Source organism: Micromys minutus (genome assembly GCF_963924665.1).
Source record: "Micromys minutus genome assembly, chromosome: 7".
Taxonomy (NCBI): domain Eukaryota; kingdom Metazoa; phylum Chordata; class Mammalia; order Rodentia; family Muridae; genus Micromys; species Micromys minutus.
Window position 1 is genome coordinate 35,452,881 of NC_137976.1, and position 23,877 is coordinate 35,476,757.

Sequence of the window (23,877 nt, forward strand, 5' to 3'; positions counted from 1 at the left end):
TGAAAATCAAATTAAACCATAAAGTTTATCTTCCTTTTATAATAATGCTTATGAGAGGATGATTAATCAAACCTTATAATTTGCTTGAAATTTTAATATCTGAAATTGATAAACTTGCTAGTGATGTTAAATGAAAATTAGCATTAGAGGTACTAACTTGATTCCAAAAATTAATTACAGGTGTTGTAAACTGTGACATTCCAATATTCAGTAGTTTTTAAATTTATTTCTGAAAATTTCAAGCATCTCTTAACAAAATTTCTTCATTATGAACTAATAAGAAATCTTGTGTTTTTAAATTTAACCAAAATTTTAGTTTCATTTCACCATTTTCTCATTATTTGTGGGTCTAGAAAAACACATTTTGAACTTGAAATGAATTGTCCAAATCAGATAATCCTTGTTTTGTAATATTGCAGAATCATCTCTTTTTCATAGTTCTTTTCATTACATTTATTACTTCCTTATTTCTTAGACTGTAAATGAAAGGGTTTAGTAAAGGAATTACGAGGGTATAAAAAATAGCTACAGGCATATCTTTATCTCCTTCATTGACTGAATGTGGTTGAGCATACATGAAAAGAAGAGACCCATAGAATATTGACACAGACAGAAAGTGGGAAGCACAAGTTGATAAGGCTTTGCCTCGACCCTCTTTAGATTTCATGGTGAATATAGTGAAAAGGATACAGGAGTAAGACACTAAAACTATGGTGATAGTAAAGACTTGAATTGACCCTGCCAAGACAAATAATATCAGTTCATTGATCTGTGGATTGGTACAGGAGATTCTATATAATGGAAGAACATCACAAAAAAAGTGCTCAATTACATGAGACCTACAGAAAGTTAACCTCAGCAAAAGCCCTACTTCAACCATAGGATGCAAGTTTCCTGCTATGTAAGCTCCTATGGTCATCTGAAGGCAGAGCTTCTTGGACATCATGGTGTGGTACTGCAGTGGGTTGCAAATGGCAACATAGCGGTCATAGGCCATGGCTGCCAGAAGAAAGCAATCTGTAGTTTCAGCAAGACAGAGAAAATAGAACTGTACCATACACTCATAGAGAGAGATCCTTCTGTCCACAGAAAAGAAGTTCTGTAGCATCTTGGGAGTGATGGCACAAGAGCAGCAGGAGTCCATGAGAGCCAGGTTGCCCAGAAAGATGTACATGGGTGTGTGGAGACGAGGCTCCATGTAGATCAAGGCCACCAGCCCAAGATTCCCCACCATGGTGACCAGATAGATGGCAGAGAAGGCCAGAAACAGAAGGGTCTTTAGGTCTGGGTGATCTGAGAATCCCACCAAGATGAATTCATTTGTCACAGAGTAGTTGTTCTCAGCCATCTCACCTTATCTGGTGCCACTGGAATCATAACGGTATAAAAAATTATGATGGCGAGAACATAATTTCCTACTTTTTTGGGGGGTTATAAGAGGAAAATTTATTTTTAGTGTGTCTGCTCTTGTCTCTGGAATGAAGCTAACTATGCTTGTTGAAAGTATTTATTTCCTAAAATTTTGGAATCTGTTAATACTGATTTTAACTCAAAATTTACAAGAGTACTTTTATAATTGTAAAAACATCTTCTTTCCATAGAAAAAGTTTATTTGTATTTATGTAACTGTATCATAAAATATTAGCTGATCTCCCAGTCCATTATTTAAAAAAATGATTTTAAGTTAATGTCATTGTTAACCATTCTTTCCTTGAGGGTTTTCTGAAGTTCAGATAAACTTTCAGTTTTTAATCCCCATGCCTTAATCTTCTAAATAGCAAGGATTATAGATAAGGGCCACAGATTACCTAACAGTACAATTTCCTGTATATGATCTACATTACTTTATTTTTTATATGTATTTGAACACTTTTACTGCATTGAATGCACTCTGAGCTTAGGTATACTTTACTTCTGTGAAACCTATCATTGTGTTTTGAGGAGAGACAGGATTTTATACTCCAACCCTCATCTTGATGACCCGGGATGGGTGATTTTGCTTTTAGTATCTTTATAAACCCTTTATCCATTTGCTATTTCTGCATACTATGTAATATGAGGAACTACCTACAAAGTAAATCTTAATATCACTACCTTATGAAAATTTTTTTTAATTAAATGACTTTTACAATTTTATTTCTTTAGAAAATTATGCTCTTTAAAGTTTGCCATGGCTCATTGGAGCCCCATAAAGATAGGTTCACTTCTTATGTTTTTAAGTCTTTAAAAAAGCTTAAATTGTACAATTTTACTTTAGAATGTTACTAGCTGTCAATACTTAGTGATTTGCTGGGACACATTGGCTGACAAATTAAATAACATTAATTCTATGGCCAAAGTGGTTTTGTTCACTGGTAACATTGAGAGATGTTGAGAAACTCATTTGTAGAAACATATTAATATTATGGCATATATAAATTACTATTGACAAGTACGTTTAACATATGCCTGAATTATTTAATTAATTTATTTATAATTTTTACCTATATATTTGGGAATTCTACATCACAATCATACGGTAAGATTGACTACAGCATGAAAATTTAATTCGGTCTCATATATGTAGGAATTTGAGATGGAATATATAACCAAGAGAGGAGTCAAATTTAGAAAAAAAAAAGATTATTTATTTAAAAATTAAAAAGGAAACATTTATCATACTTATACTTAAGATTAAAAAGTTAGTTCTCTTACCTGCATTTTATTGAGTTGTGATTTCTGAAAGTTCATATTTGCTTTATATAGTGAAGGTCTCAGAACTTAAGAATACCTATGTACCTTGATCTCACATCAGGTGGGAGGAAGAAATGAAGACCACAGACTAGTCACAGGTAACAATGGCCATGGACCTTGTATCACAAACTTAAAGGCTGTGGTCAAATCCTAAGAGAATTTCCCAACTCTGACATCAATACGTTTCTATAGCGATTTTAAATCCTAACAAATATAAAATGTTCGAACTTAATTAAAACTTCCCAGTGAGAACATACTTTTTACTAAGGTGAACTTGAAGATTACCTTGCTAATTTGGCTACAACTGATTTAACTTTTAAAACCCTCTTCACTACTTGCACATACAATCTAAAATAGAAAAAAAGTCTAATAGAATTAGGCTAGTTTAATACCTTAGTGGAGGATGTAAAATTAATTTGAGTTTTAAAAAATAATTAGCATTGGGCCAAAAGTTGACTCAGCAGAAACAACACTGTATTGCCCAAGCATGAGAATCTGGGATAAAATCTCCAGTGCACACATTACAGTGTTGGGGGTAGCCTTATGCACTTGTAATCCTCATATTGTAGATAAGGAATGGACACCGGAGTGTTCCTAAAACATACTGGCCATCAACATACTGGCCATCAGCATAGCTTCATGTTTAGAAAAAACTTTGTCTCAAGTACATAAAATAGAGAGTAATATAATGGGGCAAATAACATTCTTCTATTTTCTCTGTGTGCATGAATATATACAAGAGCAAATCAAAACAACCCTGAGATTCCACCTCACACCAGTCAGAATGGCTAAGATCAAAAATTCAGATGACAGCAGACACTGGCAAGGATGCAGAGAAAGAGGAACACTTCTCCACTGTTGGTGGGGTTTTAAACTGGTACAACCACTCTGGAAATCAGTCTGGAGATTCCTCAGAGAATTGGACATAGTACTACCTGAAGACCCAGTTATTCCACTTTTGGGCATATAATCCAGAGAAGCTCCAACTTACAACAAAGACACATGTATCACAATGTTCATAGCAGGCCTATTTATAATATCCAGAAGCTGGAAAGGACCCAGATGTCCTTCAGTAGATGAATGGATACAAAAAGTGTGGTATATTTACACAATGCAGTACTACTCAGCTATCAGAAACAATGACTTTATGAAATTCTCAAGAAAATGGATGCATCTAGAGAATATCATCCTGAGTGAGATAACCCAATCACAAAAGTACAGACATAATATGCAGCTACTGGTAATTGGATACTAATCCCAGAAAGATCTGAACACCCTAGAAACAACTCACAGGCTATATGAAGCTCAAGAAAAACAAAGGCAAAAAAAAAAAAAAAAAAAAAAAAAAAAAAAAAAAAAAAAAGAAAGAAAGAAAGAAAGAAAGAAAATAAAAGAGAGAAAGCCTCAGTCTTTCTTTCTTATTGAAAAGAATAAATGTATAGCATCCTCTCAGAGTGTGGTACACCTGGACCTCAAATCATTAATAATACAAGAGCTAAGATAATAACATTGTGGCAATTTTTGGTATTCACATATTATTATGCTTATTCTATACCCAACATGAAATCTGTTTCCATGTTATGTTCTGTCCTACATGTACTTCATGCTTATGGTAACTAGTGGGATTTCTGTGCATGCTATCAAACCTCTAAAAGAATTAAGTACTGAAAAAATTATTCATATAATGTTATGCCAAAATGCCTTTAAAAATCTGTAAATATATCCCTCTTTTTAAAAAAATAAAGTGGTAAGGGAAAAAAAGAAAGGAAAAGAAACAATGACTTTATAAAATTCCTAGGCAAATGGATGGGTCTAGGGAATATCATCCTGAGTGTGGTAATCCAGTCACAAAAGAATAGACATAATATGCAGTCACTGATAAGTGAATAAAAGTCCCATGAAGCTCTCGATAACCAAGAAATAACTCTCAGACCATATAAAGCTCAAAAAAAAAAAAAAAGAAAAAAAAAAAAGAAAAAGAAAAAAGAAAAAAGAAAGGAAGCTTCAGTCCTTATTTTAGAAAAAAATAAGTGTATTATTAATGATTTAAGATCTAGATGTACCACATTCTGAGAGGGTGGTACATCTAGATCTTAAATCATTAATAATTAAAGAGCTAAGAATGTAGCTTTGTGGCAATCCATGGTATTTAAAAATCATTGTATTTAATCTTTAGGCACTAAGAAAGCTTTGACTATTTCCATATTACATTTTGTTTCACATGTACTTTATGCTCATTGTAACTAGTAAGATTTCAATGCATATGATCAAACCCTTAAAAAAAATCAAGTCTATATTCACATTGTTTTATGCAAAAATGATTTCAATAATATGTACTTTTATCTGTTTTTTAATAAAGTTGTTTAAATTAAAAGAGAGAGAGAGAGAGAGAGAAAGAAAAGAATATATACAAGTACTCGCTCTCTTCATATATATGGTTTTATACACCAAACATCTTTTATAGAAGTAGATTGAGAAATGGAGACAGACACACAAAGATAGATAAGAATAGATGTAGGAATAAGAAAAGAGATATGAACATCAGTACAGTTCCAGCCACACACACACACACACACACATACACACACACACACACACACACGACACACACAGAGGTAGAGAGGGAGAGAGGGAGAGAGAGAGAGAGAGAGAGAGAGAGAGAGAGAGAGAGAGAGAGAGAGAGAGAGAGGATATTAGAAGAGAGGCTAACTAATCTAAACTGCTCATTGAACTCCAGAGAGTGACAGATCCTGTACCCCAAATAAAGAGGTAGAAGATACCTGAAGAATAATATTTGAGGTGTCCTATGGTCCTGCAGTAAATGCATACACAAGTGTATGCACATTCACACTTAGAGACAGGTGCATATATACATATATAAAAATTAATAAAAAATATGATGTCAATATTAAAAAAGAAGCAATAAAACAAGGTACAAAGAGAAAATAATATGGTGTATGACATTAATATAACTGAGAAAATAATACAAATGCAAATGAAAATATTAAAAGTATTTATTCAAAGAGTGAACTTAGCCAAACACGGGTAGTATGGGAAGCCATTGATTTTAGAGGAGAACCTATTATTGCCACTTGCTTAAACAAGTATAATTTGTAACTTCATTATAAATGCTGATTCTTACATCCACAGGTATAACTCTGACTCATCATCAAAGAATCTCTTCTATTTTCAGCAGATAGTATTATAGAAAAATATATGAATATATATATATATATATATATATATATATATATATATATATATATATATATATGAATTAATATGTTTACAACACAACCATAAACCTAAGGCATAGACAATGTTAGAGAAGATGGAACAGAAGAATTTTAAGAGCCAAAGAAAGAGGAACGTATAATGAGGTACTTTTTTTTTAAACAAAATGGAAGGAAGGGGGCATAAATTGGAAAGAAATATGGAAAGGGGGAAGATCTGGGAGGAATATAGGGTTGATTTGTGGTAACCAAAATAACCAAAATAACTTGAATAGAACTGTCTAAGAATTAATAAAAAAAATGTTGAAGAGGCTAATGTTTATGTAAATGGTTTCAATTAAAAAACTTCATGTTGGCAGAGCAGAGCATGGCCTACCTGCCACGCGGAATGGCGGCTCATAGAGGCTGAGCAACTGGTGAGTGGGAGACCTAGACTGCAGGGGAGCAGAGAAATCTCTGCGGAGTGCACAGGGAAAGTGCACACCCTAACTTGCTCTGCCCCGCTTTGCCCAATCCAGGGATTGGGAACAAACAGAAAATTAGAACTTCTGTTTCCACCCGGAGGCGACTACCGGACACAGAGCTGAGCCTGGCCTACCTGCCACCCGGATCGGCGGCTCATAGGGGCTGAGCAACTGCGATTGGGAACAGAAAATTAGAACTCTGTTTCCACTCGGAGGTGACATCCGGACGCAGAGCGGAGCCTGGCCTACCTGCCACACGGATCGGCGGCTCATAGAGGCTGAGCAACTGGTGAGTGGGAGACCTAGACCCCAGGGGAGCAGAAAGATCTCTGCGGAGTGCACAGGGAAAGTGCACCCCCTGCCTTGCCCTGACCTGCCATGCCTGATCCAGCAAACAGAAACAGAACATTGGAACTTCTGCTCACAACCTACTACTCTGAGGCATAAAACAGGGCTCGACCCATCTGACACCTGAACCAGTGGAGAACCAGGAACACAGACCAGATACAAAGGAAAGGCAAGAACATATCAATGACAACAAAATTGCAAGAGGAAAGAGAAAGAGTATATCCCAAGGGAACCAAGACAATCTAGCAACACCAGAGCCCAGCTCTCCAATAACAGCAAACATTGGAATTCCAAACACTCCAGAAAAAGAAGACACAGACCTGAAATCATACCTCAAGATGCTGATAGAGATACTTAAACAAGATAGGGAGGAAAAGCAAAAAGATTCAGAAGCTTTTAAAGAAGAAACAAGAAAAACACTCAAAGAAATCAAAGAACTAGAGGAAAACAGAACCAAAGAAACAAAGGAATGGAAGAGGGAAATTAAAACAGAGATTGACACAATAAAGAAAACACTAAAAGAGATAACCCTAGAGTCACAACACCAAAAAAAGAAATCAGGAGTCACAGAAGCAAGCATTTCCAATAGATTACAAGAGATCAAAGAGAAAATCTTGGGGGCAGAAGACAACATTGCAAACATAGACAAAACAGCCAGAGGAGATGCAAAAAACAAAAAACTCCTAACCAAAAATGTCCAGGAGATCCAGGACACAATGAGAAGACCGAACCTAAGGATAATAGGAATAGAAGAGGGAGAAGAGTATCAACTAAGAGTCACAGTAAATATCTTCAACAAAATCATAGAAGAAAACTTCCCTACCCTCAAGAATGAGATGACCACGAGCATAAAAGAGGCCTTCAGAACTCCAAATAGGTTGGACCAGAAAAGAAATACCTCCCGACACATAATAGTAAAAACATCAAGTGCCCAAAGTAAAAAAGAATACTAAAAGCAGTAAGGGAAAAAGGTCAGGTATTATATAAAGGCAGACCAATCAGACTCACACCCGGTTTCTCAACAGAGACTATGAAAGTTAGAAGAGCCTGGACAGACATCATGCACTCCTTAAGAGAGCACAAGTGCCAGCCCAAGCTGCTATACCCAGCAAAACTATCAATTACCATCGATGGAGAGACAAAGATATTTCAAGACAAATCTAAATTCACACAATATCTGACCACAAACCCAGCACTACAACGAATTATAGGTGAAAAACCCAATAAAATGAGGGAAAATACAGCCTAGTAAAAACAAGAAAACTCCTAAACAAGAAAACTAAAAGAAAAAAAAAAAAAAAAAAAAAACACAGACACAACTCAACCCAAAAAAGCAATAATGGCAGGAAACAGAAACAACTACTCCTTGATATCTATTAACATAAATGGTCTCAACTCCCCAATAAAGAGACATAGATTATCAGACTGGATACATAAACAAAATCCAGCCTTTTGTTGCATACAGTAGACTCATATCAGAGACAAAGACAGACACTATCTCAGAGTAAAAGGGTGGGAAAAAAACGTTCAAGCAAACAGCTCCAAGAAGCAAGCTGGAGTGGCTATTCTAATATCGAATAAAGTAAATTTTCAACAAAAAGTTATCAAAAAAGATAAGGAAGGACACTTTTTACTCATTACCAGGGAAATCAGTCAGGAAGAACTCTCAATCCTTAACATATATGCTCCAAATAAAAAATCACCCACATTCATAAAAGAAAACCTACTAAAGCTCAAAAAATACATTTCACTCCACACAATAATAGTGGGAGACTTTAATACTCCACTCTAACCAATGGACAGATCAGGGAAACAGAAATTAAACAAGGACACTGCAAAACTAGCAGAGACTTTGAACAAACTAGAATTAATAGATATATACAGAACATACTATCCCAAAGTAAAAGAATACACATTCTTCTCACCACCCCATGGCACCTTCTCGAAAATTGACCACATAATTGGACACAGAACGAGCCTCCATCGATATAAGAAGATTGAAATACTCCCATGCATCCTCTCAGATCACCATGGTCTACGGCTGGTCTTTAACAACCACAAAGACAACAAAAAGCCCACATACACATGGAAACTAAACAATGCTCTGTTAAAGGATAACAGGGTCAAAGAAGAAATAAAGAAAGAAATTAAGAATTTTCTAGAATTCAACGAAAACAAAAACACAACATACCCAAACCTATGGGATGCAATGAAAGCAGTACTGAGAGGAAATCTCATAGCCCTAAGTGCTTCGAAAAAGAAACTGGAGAGAGCTCACATCAGCAACCTGACAGCACAGCTAAAAGCCCTAGAACAAAAGAAAGCAGATATACCCAAAAAGAGTAGACGGCAAGAAATAATCAAAATTAGGGCAGAAATAGACCAAATTGAAACAAAAAGAACCATTGAATGAATCAACAAAACCAAGAGTTGGTTCTTTGAGAAAATCAACAAGATTGATAAACCCCTAGCCAGACGAACTATAGGGCAAAGAGAGAGTATCCAAATTAACAAAATCAGAAAGGAAAGTGGTGACATAACAACTGAAACTGAGGAAATTCAAGAAATCATCACATCCTACTACAATAACTTACTCTCCACAAAATTGGAAAATCTGGAGGAAATGGATGAATTCCTAGACAGATACAAGGTACCAAAGTTAAACCAGGACCAAGTAAACAATTTAAATAACCCTATAACACCTAAAGAAATAGAAGTAGTCATCAAAAGCCTCCCAACCAAAAAAAGCCCAGGTCCAGACAGGTTCAGTGCAGAATTTTATCAGACATTTATTGAGGATATAACACCAATACTTGCCAAACTATTCCAAAAGATAGAATTAGATGGAATATTACCTACCTCATTTTTTGAGGCTACAATAACCCTCGTACCTAAACCACACAAAGACCCTACAAGGAAAGAGAAATTCAGACCAATCTCACTTATGAACATTGATGCAAAAATACTCAAAAAAATCTTGCAAACCGAATCCAAGAACACATCAAAATGATCATTCATCATGACCAAGTAGGCTTCATCCCTGGGATGCAGGGATGGTTTAACATAAAGAAATCCATCAACGTAATCCACCATATAAACAAACTCAAAGACCAAAATCACATGGTCATCTCACTAGACGCTGAGAAAGCATTCGACAAAATAAAACACCCCTTCATGTTAAAAGTCCTGGAAAGAACTGGAATCCAAGGCCCACACTTAAACATAATAAAAGCAATATACAGCAAACCAACAGCCAACATCAAACTTAATGGCAAGAAACTTGAAGCAATCCCACTAAAATCAGAAACTTGACAAGGCTGCCCACTCTCCCCCTACCTATTCAACATAGTACTGGAAGTCCTGGCTGGAGCAATTAGACAGCAAAAGGAGATCAAGGGGATACAAATCAGAAAGGAAGAGATAAAAACAACCATCTTGCCGATGACATGATAGTGTACTTGAGTGACCCTAAAAATTCCACCAGAGAACTCCTACAGCTGATAAACCAGTTCAGCAAAGTGGCTGAATACAAAATTAACTCAAACAAATCAGTAGCCTTTCTATACTCAAAGAACAATCATGTGGAGAAAGAAATTAGGGAAAAGGTATCCTTCACAATCGTTACAAAAACTATGAAATACCTTGGTGTGACTCTAACTAAGCAAGTGAAGACCTGTATGACAAGAACTTCAAACCTCTAAAAAAAGAAATTGAGGAGGATCTCAGAAAATGGAAAGATCTCCCATGCTCATGGATTGGAAAAATCAACATCTTAAAAATGGCCATCCTACCAAAAGCAATCTACAGATTCAATGCAATCCCCATCAAAATTCCAACCCAGTTCTTCATGGAATTGGAAAGATCAATGTGCAATTTCATATGGAATAACAAAAGACCTAGAATAGCGAAATACATCCTCAACAACAAGAAAACATCTGCGGGAATCACTATCCCTGACCTCAAGCTATATTTCAAGGCAATTGTGCTGAAAACTGCATGGACTGGTACAGAAATAGGCATGTGGATCAATGGAATAGAATAGAAGATCCAGAAATGAGCCCTCATGTATATGGTCACCAGATTTTTGACAAAAGAGCAGTAAACATTCAATGGAAAAAGGACAGCCTATTCAACAAATGGTGCTGGTCCAACTGGTACTCAGCATGCAAAAGAATGAAAATAGACCCGTTCTTATCTTCTTGTACAAAGCTCAAGTGTAAGTGGATCAAAGACCTCCACATTAAACCAGATACACTGAAACTATTAGATGAGAAAGTAGGGAAAACCTTAGAACACATAGGCACAGAAGAAAATTTCCTGAACAAAACAACAATGGCTCAAGCTCTAAGGTCAAAGATTAACAAATGGGACTTAATGAGATTGCAAAGTTTCTGTAAGGTTAAGGATATGGTCAAGAAAACAAAAGGGCAACCAACAGAATGGGAAAAGATCTTTACCAACACCACATCAGATAAAGGCCTAATATCCAAGGTGTACAAGGAACTCAAAAAGTTAGACACCAGAGAATCAAATAACCATATTAAAAAATGGGGTACAGAGCTAAACAAAACGTTTTCAGTTGAGGAACACCCAATGGCCGTGAAACATCTGAGGAAGTGCTCCACATCCTTAGCCATCAGGGAAATGCAAATCAAAACAACCCTGAGATTCCACCTCACACCAGTCAGATTGGCCAAGATCCAAAACTCAGATGACAGCAGATTCTTGCGAGGCTGCGGAGAAAGAGGAACACTTCTCCACTGTTGGTGGGGATGCAAGCTAATACAACCACTCTGGAAATCTGTCTGGCGATACCTCAGAAAATTGGATATAGTACTACCTGAAGACCCAGATATTCCACTTCTGGGCATATACCCCAGAGACACTTTAATACACAACAAAAATATATGCACCACAATGTTCATAGCGGCTCTATTTATAATAGCCAGAAGCTGGAAGGAACCCAGATGTCCTTCAGAAGATGAATGGATACAAAAATTGTGGTTCATATACACAATGGAATACTACTCAGCTACCAGAAACAATGACTTAACCAAATTCTTAAGAAAATGGCTGCATCTAGAGAATATCATCCTGAGTGAGATAACCCAGTCACAAAAGAACAGACATAATATGCAGTCACTGATAGTGGGATGCTAACCCCAGAGGCTTGCACTCCCCCAGAAACAACTCACAGACTGTATGAAGTCCAAGAAATAAAGAAAACAATATATATATATATATATATATATATATATATATATATATATATATTTACAAAACAAGAAGACTTTGACTATTTCCATGTTGCATTTTTTTTGCATGTACTTTATACGCTTATTGTAACTATTAGGTTTTAAATGCATACTGTCAAGCCCTTGAAAAAAATCAAGTACTGACTAAAAAATATATTCACATGGTTTTATGTAAAAATTATTTTAATGTCTGAAAAAACAGTACTTACAAAAATGTATAATTTTAAGCAAAAAATGTTTAAAATCTGTACATTTATCTTTGATTTGTAAAATAAAGTCGTTAAAAAAAAAACTTCAAGCTATAGAAGTATGAAGCTCTGAGATAAAATGTGGAACATCCATTAAGAAAGCTGTATATGTGTGGAATGTAAAATCATGCCATGCAGTTTGTTAAAGTAGAACATATTGAGACCCGGAGACTCGGTGGGCGAACACCGTAGGCTTAGGTGACTCCCAGCTCCCTGTCAGACTCCTTACTTGGAACATGTGCTAGGCTTATCAAATGAAGGAGACATGAGCTGTGGTCATGTAGGCCCAAAACAGAGTTCTTCATGCTAATGAGGTACCTAGAGGCCAGGAGGGCTTAGCCAACAAGCTTTCCTTCCCACACATTCCTCCCTGCAAAAGGTATTTAATCTCAGGCCCACCCTGAGAAGTGGTGTTTGGTTTTACGCATCCATTATCCACCGTGACAATAAACTGATTAGAACCATGGACAGTCTTTTTTCATCAAGATGTGCTGTGGGGAGCCATGAGAAAGACCTTTGCCTTATCTCTCATGAAAGGCCTCCTTGTATTCCTAGCCCCAATTGTCACCAAGACTGCCTCTGTCAAGATAAGGACAATTCATGGTGGGACAAGCTGGAACCCCTCCCTCTTTCTCCTGGCACCTGGCTAGATTCTATCCCTAGCCCACGGCTCCTGAATCCATTCTCTATTTTTCTGTCACTCTCAGTGACACCTGGATATCTGAGTCTAAGAACCCCATAACTCCAGCCTTGTCTCAGGATTAGAGACCTCCAAAGCAGCCCTGACTTTGTCACATCTCAGGTCATACTTTGTACCCCTAGATTGGTGTCTTAATGCTTCCCTACAGCCCAGCACCCAACTGGGGTAAGTACAGTCAAACACTGGGTGTTCTGCCTCACCAAGCAGCCATGACCTGTTGTGGAGCAGACTCGGGCCTACAACCCTATGTGTATGATAGAGACTACTACAAATAATACCAATGCTGGAAGCTATAGAAGAATTCCAGAGCTTGCTATTTAGCTAGTCTAAGGAATCTGTGAACATCAGGTTCAGGGGAAGACACACACACACACACACACACACACACACACACACACACACACAAGAACATACAGAAGTGCATGAAGATAACATCTGATTTCCACATGCATATGTGTATGGTTACTACAGACCCCAAATACAAACACAGTAATATTTTCTTTCTACTAAGGGAATCAAAACTTAAGGCAGCTTTTGTTGAAAAGTCTCTCATTTGAAATCCACTAGAATGGGAATATGAGTTGTGACATTTTTCTGAGAAAGAAGAATATTTTCTTCCTCAGAATCACATATTTACATAGATAAGGCTGTATATGAACTGAGCCTGTCTTGCCTTCCTTGTTAACACATGATTCAAATCAATGCCCATTGTTGTGACTTACTTTTACCAGTGATTTCCACTGTTCTAAAGCCCACATACTAGCTGTTCCCTCTAATAAGAACCACTATTGCAGTGTATAAGTGGGTGTGGGTGTTACCAGATGAACAGCTTACTCTCTACCTAGTGTCTATAGCACTCTGTGAATTGGTTGATCTATTAGAAGAAGCCTTCAATAGGGATATAAGTAATGGGCACAGAGCAGTCCTTGTGCTGGTCATAATGATCTGTGCCAGTGCCCTCATCCATAACCACACACAGTTGGTTTTTCATCTTTGCCACTTCACTGGCCACTAATCCTAAACAATCATAAATTCTGTTTCCCTCTACAACACAGCCACACATTCAACTATGTGGATCTCTGTCTTCAAGTGTGAATTCAAATCCCAAATAGTTTTCTGACTCCATACTATGTTTGTAGTCTCTTTGGTTAGAGTTATCCCAAGATAATTTATGAGGTTATTATTATTTTAAAGTGTAATGTTGCTCTAATTTCTTCTCAGTATACTTGTCAATAATATATAGGAGGGCAATTGAATTTTTTGTTAATTATGCATCCAGTCATGTTACTGAAGGTGTTTATCAGCTATAGGGCTTCTGTAGAGGGTTTAGGATCACTTTTCATCTCATACCATCTGAAAATAATGACTGTTGGCATCAGGAACTGGCTTTACAGCCAGAGACTGGCTTTATGGTTCAAGTCATCTCCAAATCCAGAGATGATGGTGAGGTCACCCATAGGCAACAGGGACACACATACCTGTTGACATGCCAATTGCCATACATTCCCAGTGCTCACCTTTACCTGTGTGTGGTTATATCACAGCCCAAATAAAGGACACACCCCTCCTGACCTTAACTGTTTTTCCCTCTCTGATTTGTGGTTCCCTTTTCTTCTTTTCCCCCACAATAAGCCTCTCCCCCATGGAAATGAACTGGCCTGGTATGATCTGTCCAGAGGAGGTACAATTCTAATAGAACATTGATACCAAGACTCGGGGAATCACTTGTCCTCCCCCTGCTGAGCATGACTTGTTCCCCTTACTGCTTCCCCAACTCCCCACATCATGTGGATTTCATGGAGAAGTGTTCCTCTTTTTTCACATCCTCACCAGCATCAACTGTTATCTGAATTTTAGATCTTAGCCATTCTGACTGGTGTGAGATGGAATCTCATCATTGTTTTGATTTGCATTTCCCTGATGACTAGGGATGTTGAGCATCTCTTTGGGTGCTTCTCAGCCATCCAGAATTATTTACAGCTGAGAGTTCATTGTTTAGCTCTGTACCCTATTTTTAATAGGATTATTTTATTCTTTGGAGTCTAACTACTTGGGTTCTTTGTATTTATTGGATACCAGAAGGAGAATTAGTAAAGATCTTTTCTCGAAATGTTGGTTGCCGTTTTGTACTATTTTGACAGCTTCCTTTGCCTTAAAGAAGCTTTGCAATTTTATGAGGTTCCATTTGTTAATTCTGGAACTTAGAGCATAAGTCATTAGTGTTCTGTTCAGAAAATCTTCTCCTGGGCTTATGTGTTCTAAGCTCTTACCCATTTTTTCTTCTAATACTTTCATTGTACCTGGTCTTATGTGGAGGTCTTTGATCCATTTACTCTTGCACTTGACCTTTGTACAAGGAGATTACAAAAAAGACCTATTTGCATTTTTCTGCATGCTGACTGCTACTTGAACCAATACCATTCATTGAAGAGGCTGTCCTTTTTTCATTGAACTTTTTTAGCTCCTTTGTCAAAGATCAAGTGACCATAGGTGTATGGGTTCATTTCTGGGTTTTCAATTCGGTTCCACTGATGTACTTACCTGTCTCTGTACAAATATCATGCAGTTTTTATCTGTAATACAGCTTGAGGTCAGGGATGTTGATTCCACCAGAAGTTCTTTTCTTGTTGAGAATAATTTTTGCTATCCTATTTTTTTTAAAATTTCAAATGAATTTGCAAATTGCTCTTTCTAACTCTATTGAGTTTGAATTTTGAGGGTGATTGCAATAAATCTGTAGTATGGCTTAGGCAAGATGGCCATTTTTACTATGTTAATCCTTCAAATCCATGAGCATGAGAGATCTTTCTATTTTCTAAGATCTACTATATTTGTCTTTGGAAACTTGATGTTCTTGTCATAAAGAAATTTAATTTGCTTGGTCAGAGGCACACTAAGGTATTTTATATTGTTTGTGACTATTGTGAAGGATGTTGATTCTCTAATTTCTTTCTCAGCCTGTTTATCCTTTGAGTAGAGGAAGGCTACTGATTTGTTTGAGTTAATTTTATATTCAACCACTTTGCTGAAGTTGTTTATCTGATGTAAGAGTTCTCTTGTTGAATTTTTGGGATCACCAGTGTATACTTTATTTTTTTAAGATTTGATAGTGTGCATTAAGGTCGTACTAGTTACACTGAGCATAAAGTACAGGTAAAGCAGGATGTAACCTGGAATTAGTCAAGGTTTTCTTGATGTGTAAGGAGTGAACATAATGGTTTTCACTTTTTTTTCTTGAACTTCACAGTCTGTGAGTTGTTTCTGGGGTGTTCAGAGCTTTCTGAAATAAGTATCCAATTATCAGTGACTGCATATTATGTCTGTTATTTTGTGACTGGGTTATCTCACTAAAGATGATATTCCCTAGATGTATCCATTTTCTTAAGAATTTCATAAGGTCAATGTCTCTGATAGCTGAGTAGTACTCCATTGTGTAAATATACCACAATTTTTGTATCTATTCATCTACTGAAGGACATCTGGGTTCTTTCCAGCTTGTGGCTATTATAAATAGAGATGCTATGAACATTGTGGTGCATGTGTCTTTGTTGCAAGTTGGAGCATCTCTGGGGTAAATGCCCAGGAGTAGAATAACTGGGTATTCAGGCAGTACTATGTCCAATTTTCTGAGGAATGGCCAGACTGATTTCCAGAGTGGTTGTACCAGTTTACAACCCCATCAACAGTGGAGAAGTGTTCCTCTTTCTCCACATCCTCACCAGCATCTGCTGTCATCTGAATTTTTTATCTCGGCCAATCTGACTGGTGTAAGGTGGAATTTCAGGGTTGTTTTGATTTGCATTTCCCTGATGGCTAATGATGTTGAGCACTTCTGCAGATGCTTTTCATCCATTTGATATTAATCAGTTGGAAACTGTTTTTTTAGCTCTGTACCCCATTTTAAAATAGGGTGGTTTAATTCTCTGGTGTCTAGCTTCTTGAGTTATTTTTATATCTTGGATATTAGGCCTCTATCTGATGTGGGGTTGGTTAAGATTTTCTCCTACTCTGTTGTCTGCCATTTTGTTGTCTTGAATGTTTCCTTAGCCTTACAAAAACTTTGCAATCTCATTAAGTCCCATTTGTCAATTTTTGACCTTAGAGCACAAGCCGTTGGTGTTGTGTTCAGGAAATTTTCTCCTGTGCCTATGTTTTCTAAGGTTTTCCCTATTTTCTCATCTAATAGTTTCAGTGTACCTGGTTTTGTGTGGAAATCTTTGATCTACTTGCACTTGAACTTTGTACAAGGAGGTAAGAAAGGGTCTATTTTCATTCTTATGCATGCCGTGTGCCAGTTGGACAAACACAATTTGTTGAATAGGAAGTTCTTTTTCCATTGAATGCTTACAGCTCCTTTGTCAAAAATTAGGTGACCATATTTATGAAGTCTCATTTCTGTATCTTCTATTCTATTCCATTGATCCTCGTGCCTATTTCTGTACCAGTACCATGCAGTTTTTAGCACAACTGCCTTGTAATATAGCTTGAGATCAGGAATAGTGATTACTGCTGATATGTTTTTGTTGTTGAGGATGGATTTCACTATTCCTGGTCTTTTATTATTCTAGATGAAATTACATACTGCTCTTTCCCACTCAATGAAGAATTGGGTTTGTAATTTGATGGGAATTGCATTGAATCTGTAGATTGCTTTTGGTAAGATGGCCATTTTTACAATGGTGATACTTCCAATACATGAGCATGGGAGATATTTCCATTTTCTGAAATCTTCCTTGATTTCCTTCTTTAGAGGTTTGAAATTCTTGTCATACAGATTCTTCACTTGCTTAGTTAAAGTCACACTAAGGTATTTCATAGTTTTTGTATCTATTGTGAAGAATATCATTTCTCTAATTTCTTTCTCCATATGTTTGTCCTTTCAGTAGAGGAAGCCTACTGATTTGTTTGAGTTAATTTTATATCCAGCTACTTTGCTGAACTTGTTTATCAGCTGTAGGGGTTCTCTGGTGAAATTTGTGGGGTCACTTAAGTACACTAACATGTCATCTGCAAATAGTGATATTTTTACTTCTTTCTTTCCAATTTGTATCCCTTTGATATACCTTTGGCTGTCTAATTGCTCTGGCCAGGACTTCCAGTACTATGTTGAATAGGTAAGGGGATAGTGGGCAGCCTTTTGGAGTCCCTGATTTTAGTGGGATTGCTGCAAGTTTCCCACCTTTAAGATTGATTTTAGCTGTTGGATTGCTGTATATTGATATTATTATGTTTAGGTATGGGCCTTGAATTCCTGTTCTTTCCAAGACATTTAACATGAAGTGGCATTGGATTTTGTCAAATGCTTCTCAGCATCTAGTGAGATGACCATGTGGTTTTTTTCTTTGAGTTTTTTTTTTTTTATGGTTGATTACATTTAAGTATTTCCATATATTAAATCATCCCTGCAGTCCAGGAACAAAGCCTACTTGATCATGGTGAATGATCGTTTTGATGTGTTTTTGGATTCAGTTTGCAAGGAATTTGTTGAGTATTTTTGCATCAGTGTTCATAAGTGAGATTGGCCTGATTTTCTCACCTATTTTAGGGTCTTTGTGTGGTTTAGGAACTAGGGTTATTGTAGCCTCAAAAAATGATTTCAGTAATATTCCATCTGATTCTATTCTGTAGAGTAGTTTGGAGAGTATTTGTATTATGGCGTCAATAAATTATAAAATTTTGCACTGAACCCATCTGGACCTGTGCTTTGTTTGGTTGAAAGGCTTTTGATGACTGCTCCTATTTATTTAGGTGTTATGGTATTATTTAGATGGTTTCCCTGGTCCTGGTTTAAATTTAGTATCTTGTATCTGCCGAGGAATTCATCCATTTCTTCCAGATATTCTAGCTTTGTTGAGTATAGCCTTTTGTAGTAAGATCTGATGATTTCTTGAATTTCCTTAGTTTCAGTCGTTATTTTTCCACTTTCCTTTCTAATTTTTTTAATTTGGGTACTCTCTCTTTGACATCTAGTTAGTCTGGCTAGGGGTTTATAAATCTTGTTAATTTTCTCAAAGAACCAGCTCTTGGTTTTGTTGATTCTTTGAATGGATCTTTTTGTTTCTAATTGGTCTATTTTTGACCTAATTTTGATTATTTCTTGCCATCTATTCCTGTTGGATGTATTTGCTTCATTTTGTTCTAGAGCTTTCAGCTGTGCTCTCAAGTTGCTGGTGTATGTTTTCTCCAGTTTCTTTTGGAAGCAAGCACTCAGTGCTATGAGTTTTCCTTTCAGTCCTGCTTTCATTGCATCACATAGGTTTGGGTATGTTGTGTTTTCTTTTTCATTGATTTCTAGAAAATCTTTTATTTCTTTTTTTCTTCTTTGACCCCGCTATCGTTTAATAGGACATTGTTTAGTTTCCATGTGTATGTAGGCTTTTTGTTGTCTTTGTTGTTATTAAAGAGCAGCCTTAGACGATGGCCATCTGAAAGGATGCATGGGAGTATTTCAAACTTCTTATATTTCTTGAGGCTAATTTTGTGACCAATTATGTGGTCAATTTTCAAGAAGGTGCCGTGAGGTGCTAAGAAGAAGTTGTATTCTTTTGTTTTAGGATGAAATGTTCTGTAGATATCTATTAATTCCAGTTGGTTCATAATCTCTGCTAGTTTCACAGTGTCTTCTTCAGTTTTTGTTTCTATGATCTGTCCTTTGGTGAGATAGAGTTTTGAGGTCTCTCACTATTATTGTGTGGGGAACAACGTATTTTTTGAGCTTTAGTAGTGTTTCTTTTATGATTATCCGTGCTTTTGTATTTGGAGCATATATGTTAAGGGTTGAGAGTTCCTCCTGACAAATTTCCCCTGTAATGAGTAAAAAGTGTCCTTCCTTATTTTTTGATAACTTTTGGTTGAAAATCTACTTTATTTTATACTAGAATGGCCAGTCCAGCTTGTTTCTTGGGGCTATTTGCTTGGAAAGTTTTTCTCCAACCTCTTACTCTCAGATAGTGTCTGTCTTTGTCTCTGAGTTGAGTTTTCTGTATGCAGCAAAGTGCTGGGTTTTGTTTATGTATCCAGTCTTATAGCCTATGTTTTTTATTTGGGAATTGGGTCCATTTATCTTAACAGATATCAAGGAATAGTGGTTGCTGTCTCCTGCTATTTTTGCTTTTGGAGGTTGAATTGTGCCTGTATGACTTTCTTCTTTTGGTTTTCTTACTAAGGAGTTTTCTTGTTTTTATTAGGCTGTAGTTCCCCTTGTTGCATTGGGTTTTTCACCTATAATTTATTGTAGTGCTGGGTTTGTGGTCAGATATTGTGTAAATTTAGTTTTGTCTTGGAATATCTTAGTCTCTCCATCTATGGTGATTGAAAGTTTTGCTGAGTATAGCAGTGTTGGCTGGTACCTGTGGTCTGTTAGGGTCCTCATGATGTCTGTCCAGGCTCTTTTAGCTTTCATAGTCTCTGTTGAGAAGGCAGGTGTGATCCTAATTGGTCTGCCATTATATGTTACTTGGCCTTTTTCGCTTACTGCTTTTAATATTTTTTCTTTGCTTTCGGCACTTGGCATTTTGACTATTATGTATGGGAAGAAATTTGGTTTCTGGTCCAACCTATTTGGAGTTCTCTAAGGCTTGTTTTATGCTCATGGACATCTCATTCTTAAGGGTAAGGAAGTTATCTTCTACAATTTTGTTGAAGATATATACCGTGCTTCCTAATTGATATTCTTTGCCCTCTTCTATTCCTATTATCCTTAGGTTTGTTCTTCTCATTGTGTCCTGGATCTCCTGGACATTTTGCATTAGGAGCTATTTGGTTCTTGCATCTTCTCTGACTGTTTTGTCTATATTTTCTATGTTGTCTTCTGCCCCCGAGATTCTCTCTTTTATCTCTTGCAGTCTGTTGGAAATGCTTACATTTGTGACTCCTGATTTCTTTTTTAGGTTTCCTACCTCTAGGGTTGTCTTTTTTAGTATTTCCTTTATTGTGTTCATTTCGGTATTAAATTCCTTCTTCCATTCCTTCATCTCTTTGGCTCTGTTTTCCTGTAATTGTTTGAGTTCTTCGAGTGTTTTTCTTGTTTCTCTTTAAAGGCTTCTAATTCTTCATGCTTTTCCTCCCGTTCTTGTTTAAGGATATCTATCACCATCTTGAGGTATTATTTCAGGTCTGAGTCTTCTTTTTCTGGAGTGTTTGGCATTCTTCTGTTTGCTATGATGGCTGATCTGGGTTTTGGGATTGCTAGGTTGTCTTGGTTTCCCTGGAGTACTTCCTTTCACTTATCTCTTGCCATCTTCTTTTCTCTGTTTATATGTGGTTTTGTGTCAGTGATTTGTTCCTGCCTCTCCCTTTTACCTGGCCTGTGTCTCTGGATCTTCTGCTCCCTGGCTGCTCAGAATGTTTTTTCATTAGGCCTGTGTCCCTGGATCTCTGCTGTTCCTGGTGGTGGATGATCTTAGTCCCCTTTCTGCACTCAAAGTCCTCAGGCTGGGAATAGCCTGATGCCTGGTTACTGGTTCCCTGAGCCAAGGGAAGGGAAGTGGTGGCACACTTTCTGTGCACTTGTCAAAGATCTCTTTGCAGAGATCTCTCTGCACATTGGCTTGTAGGAACACCTTCTCACCAGGCCTGTTTGTGTATAATTTCATATCATCTACCAATAGTGATATTTTAAGTTCTTCCTTTAAAATTTGTATTCCTTTGACTTCCTTTTGCTGTCTAATTGCACTGGCCAGAACTTCCAATCATATATTTAATGGGTAGCAGGAAAGGGAGGAAATTGTCTAGTCCTTGATTTTAATGGGATTGCTTCAAGTTTCTCACAATTTAGTTTGATGGTGGCTACTGGTTTGCTCTATATTGCTTTTACTATATTTTGGTATAGACCTTGAATTTCTGAACTTTCCAAGACTTTTAACATGAAGGAGTGTTGAATTTTGTCAAATGCTTTCTAAGCTTCTAAAAAGATTATGTATTTTTTTCTCTTTGAGTTTGTTTATATAGTGGACAACATTGATGGATTTCTGAACCATCCTTGCATCCTTGGAATGAAGCCTACTTGATCATGGTGAATGATCAATCATTTTAATGTGTTCTTCGATTTAGTTTTTAAGAATTTTTTATTGAGTAGTTTTTGCGTCAATATTCATGAGGGAAATTGGTCTAAAGTTCTCTCTATCTCTTTTGTAGGTTCTTTGTGTGGTTTAAATATGGGGGGAAATTGTGGCTTCAAAGAATTGTTTCTAGTTTGTGGAATCATTTGGAGAGTACTGGTATTAGGTCTTCTATGAAGGTCTGATAGAATTCAGCACTAAAACCATGTTGTCCTATGCTCTTTTGGGTTGGAAGGCTTTTGATAACTGCTTCTATTTCTTTAGGTGTTATGGGACTGTTTAAGTGGTTAATTTCATCCTGATTCAACTTTGTTACCTGGTATTTTTCTAGAAAACTGTCCATTTTCTCCAGATTTTCCAGTTTTGTTGGTATAGGCTTTTATAATAGGATCTGATGATTTCTTGAATTTTCTCAGTTTCTGTTGTCATGTCTCTCTTTTCATTTCTGATTTTATTAATTTGGATACTCTTTCTGTGCCCCCTACTGAGTTCAGCCAAGGGTTTATAAATATTTTTATGTTCTCAAAAAACTAACTCCTGGGTTTTATTATTATTATTCTTTCTATAGTTTTTTTTTTTGTTTATACTTGGTTGATTTCAGCTCTGGGTTTGATTATTTCCTGCTGTCTACTCCTCTTGGGGGTATCTATTCCTTTTTGTTCTAGTGCTTTCAGGTTTACTGTAAAGCTTTTAATGTATACTCTCCCCAGATTTTTCTTGGAGGCAATTCAAAGCTGTGTGTTTTCCTGTTAACACCACTTTCAATGTATCCTGTAAGTTTGGGTGTGTTGTGCCTTAATTTTTGTTCTTTCCATATATCTACCTTGACCAAGGTGTGGTGCACCTGGACCTCAAATCATTAATAATACAATAGATAAGATAATAGCCTTGTGGCAATTTTGGGTATTCACAGATCATTATGCTCAATCCATTCCCAACAAGAAATCTGTTTCTAATTTATGTTCTGTTCTACATGTACTTCTTGTTTATGGTTACTAGTGGGATTTCTATGCATATTACCAAACTTCTAAAAGAATTAAGTACTAAAAAATTATTCATATAATGTTATGACAAATTGTCTTTTAAAAATCTGTAAATGTACCCCCTCCTTTTTTTCAAAAATAAAGCGATAAGGAACAAAAAAAAATGTTCCAGACTCAAAACATGAAAGAAATGTGGGACACTATGAAAATACCAAACATAAGGATAATAGAACCAGAAAGAGGATTTCATTTTTTCTACTCTGATTCTATTTCTCCTTCAATCTCTCTTTTCCATTTATTTTCAAAATCATAATATAATTGTATCATTCATTCTTCCCTTTGCTCCCTCTGAGCCCCCTTATAAACCCTCTCTTGCTCTCATTCAGATCTACGCTTTCTGTTTTCACTAATTGATATTAATAGGAAAGATGATTTCATCCATGCTCAACATTTTTTCCTGTAATTATTTGTGTAGGTTTGAGGTTTCATGGGGTTTCCTTCATCCACTTAGGAATTTTTATTGTTCTCCTTGTTTGGTTCATGTTTAGGCAGTCATATTTTGGAGGTTTCATGGCTGTAGCTTCTGATGTTATGAGGAGATGCATTCTCACGGCATATTCTGTCTTTTACAATCTTAGTTTTCTCTTCTACAGTATTTCCTGATCCTTAGCTGAAGTGTGTTTTGTAGATGTGTTGGCTATTCACCACAGCTGGATTTTAATTGCTTGTAATCTTCTGTAGTGGTCTCTGTTGTAAATAGAAGTTCATGAGGAAGGGAGACTTTACTTACCTGTGGGCATGCTGGCAAATGTTTAGAGTTTAGTTAGGTGTTCTGCTAGTTTAATAAAGTGGTA

General features: G+C 36.5%; 1 protein-coding gene across 1 annotated transcript; it reads right to left on the minus strand.

The window, feature by feature from the left end:
- Positions 1–421: 421 nt before the first annotated feature.
- Positions 422–1,348, minus strand: LOC308422532 (olfactory receptor 5K3-like; the record flags this gene model as incomplete). Its single annotated transcript, XM_080919171.1, has 1 exon — positions 422–1,348. The coding sequence occupies one exon, from the start codon at positions 1,346–1,348 to the stop codon at positions 422–424; it is 927 nt and encodes a 308-aa protein (XP_080775297.1).
- Between the last annotated feature and the right edge of the window lie 22,529 nt (positions 1,349–23,877).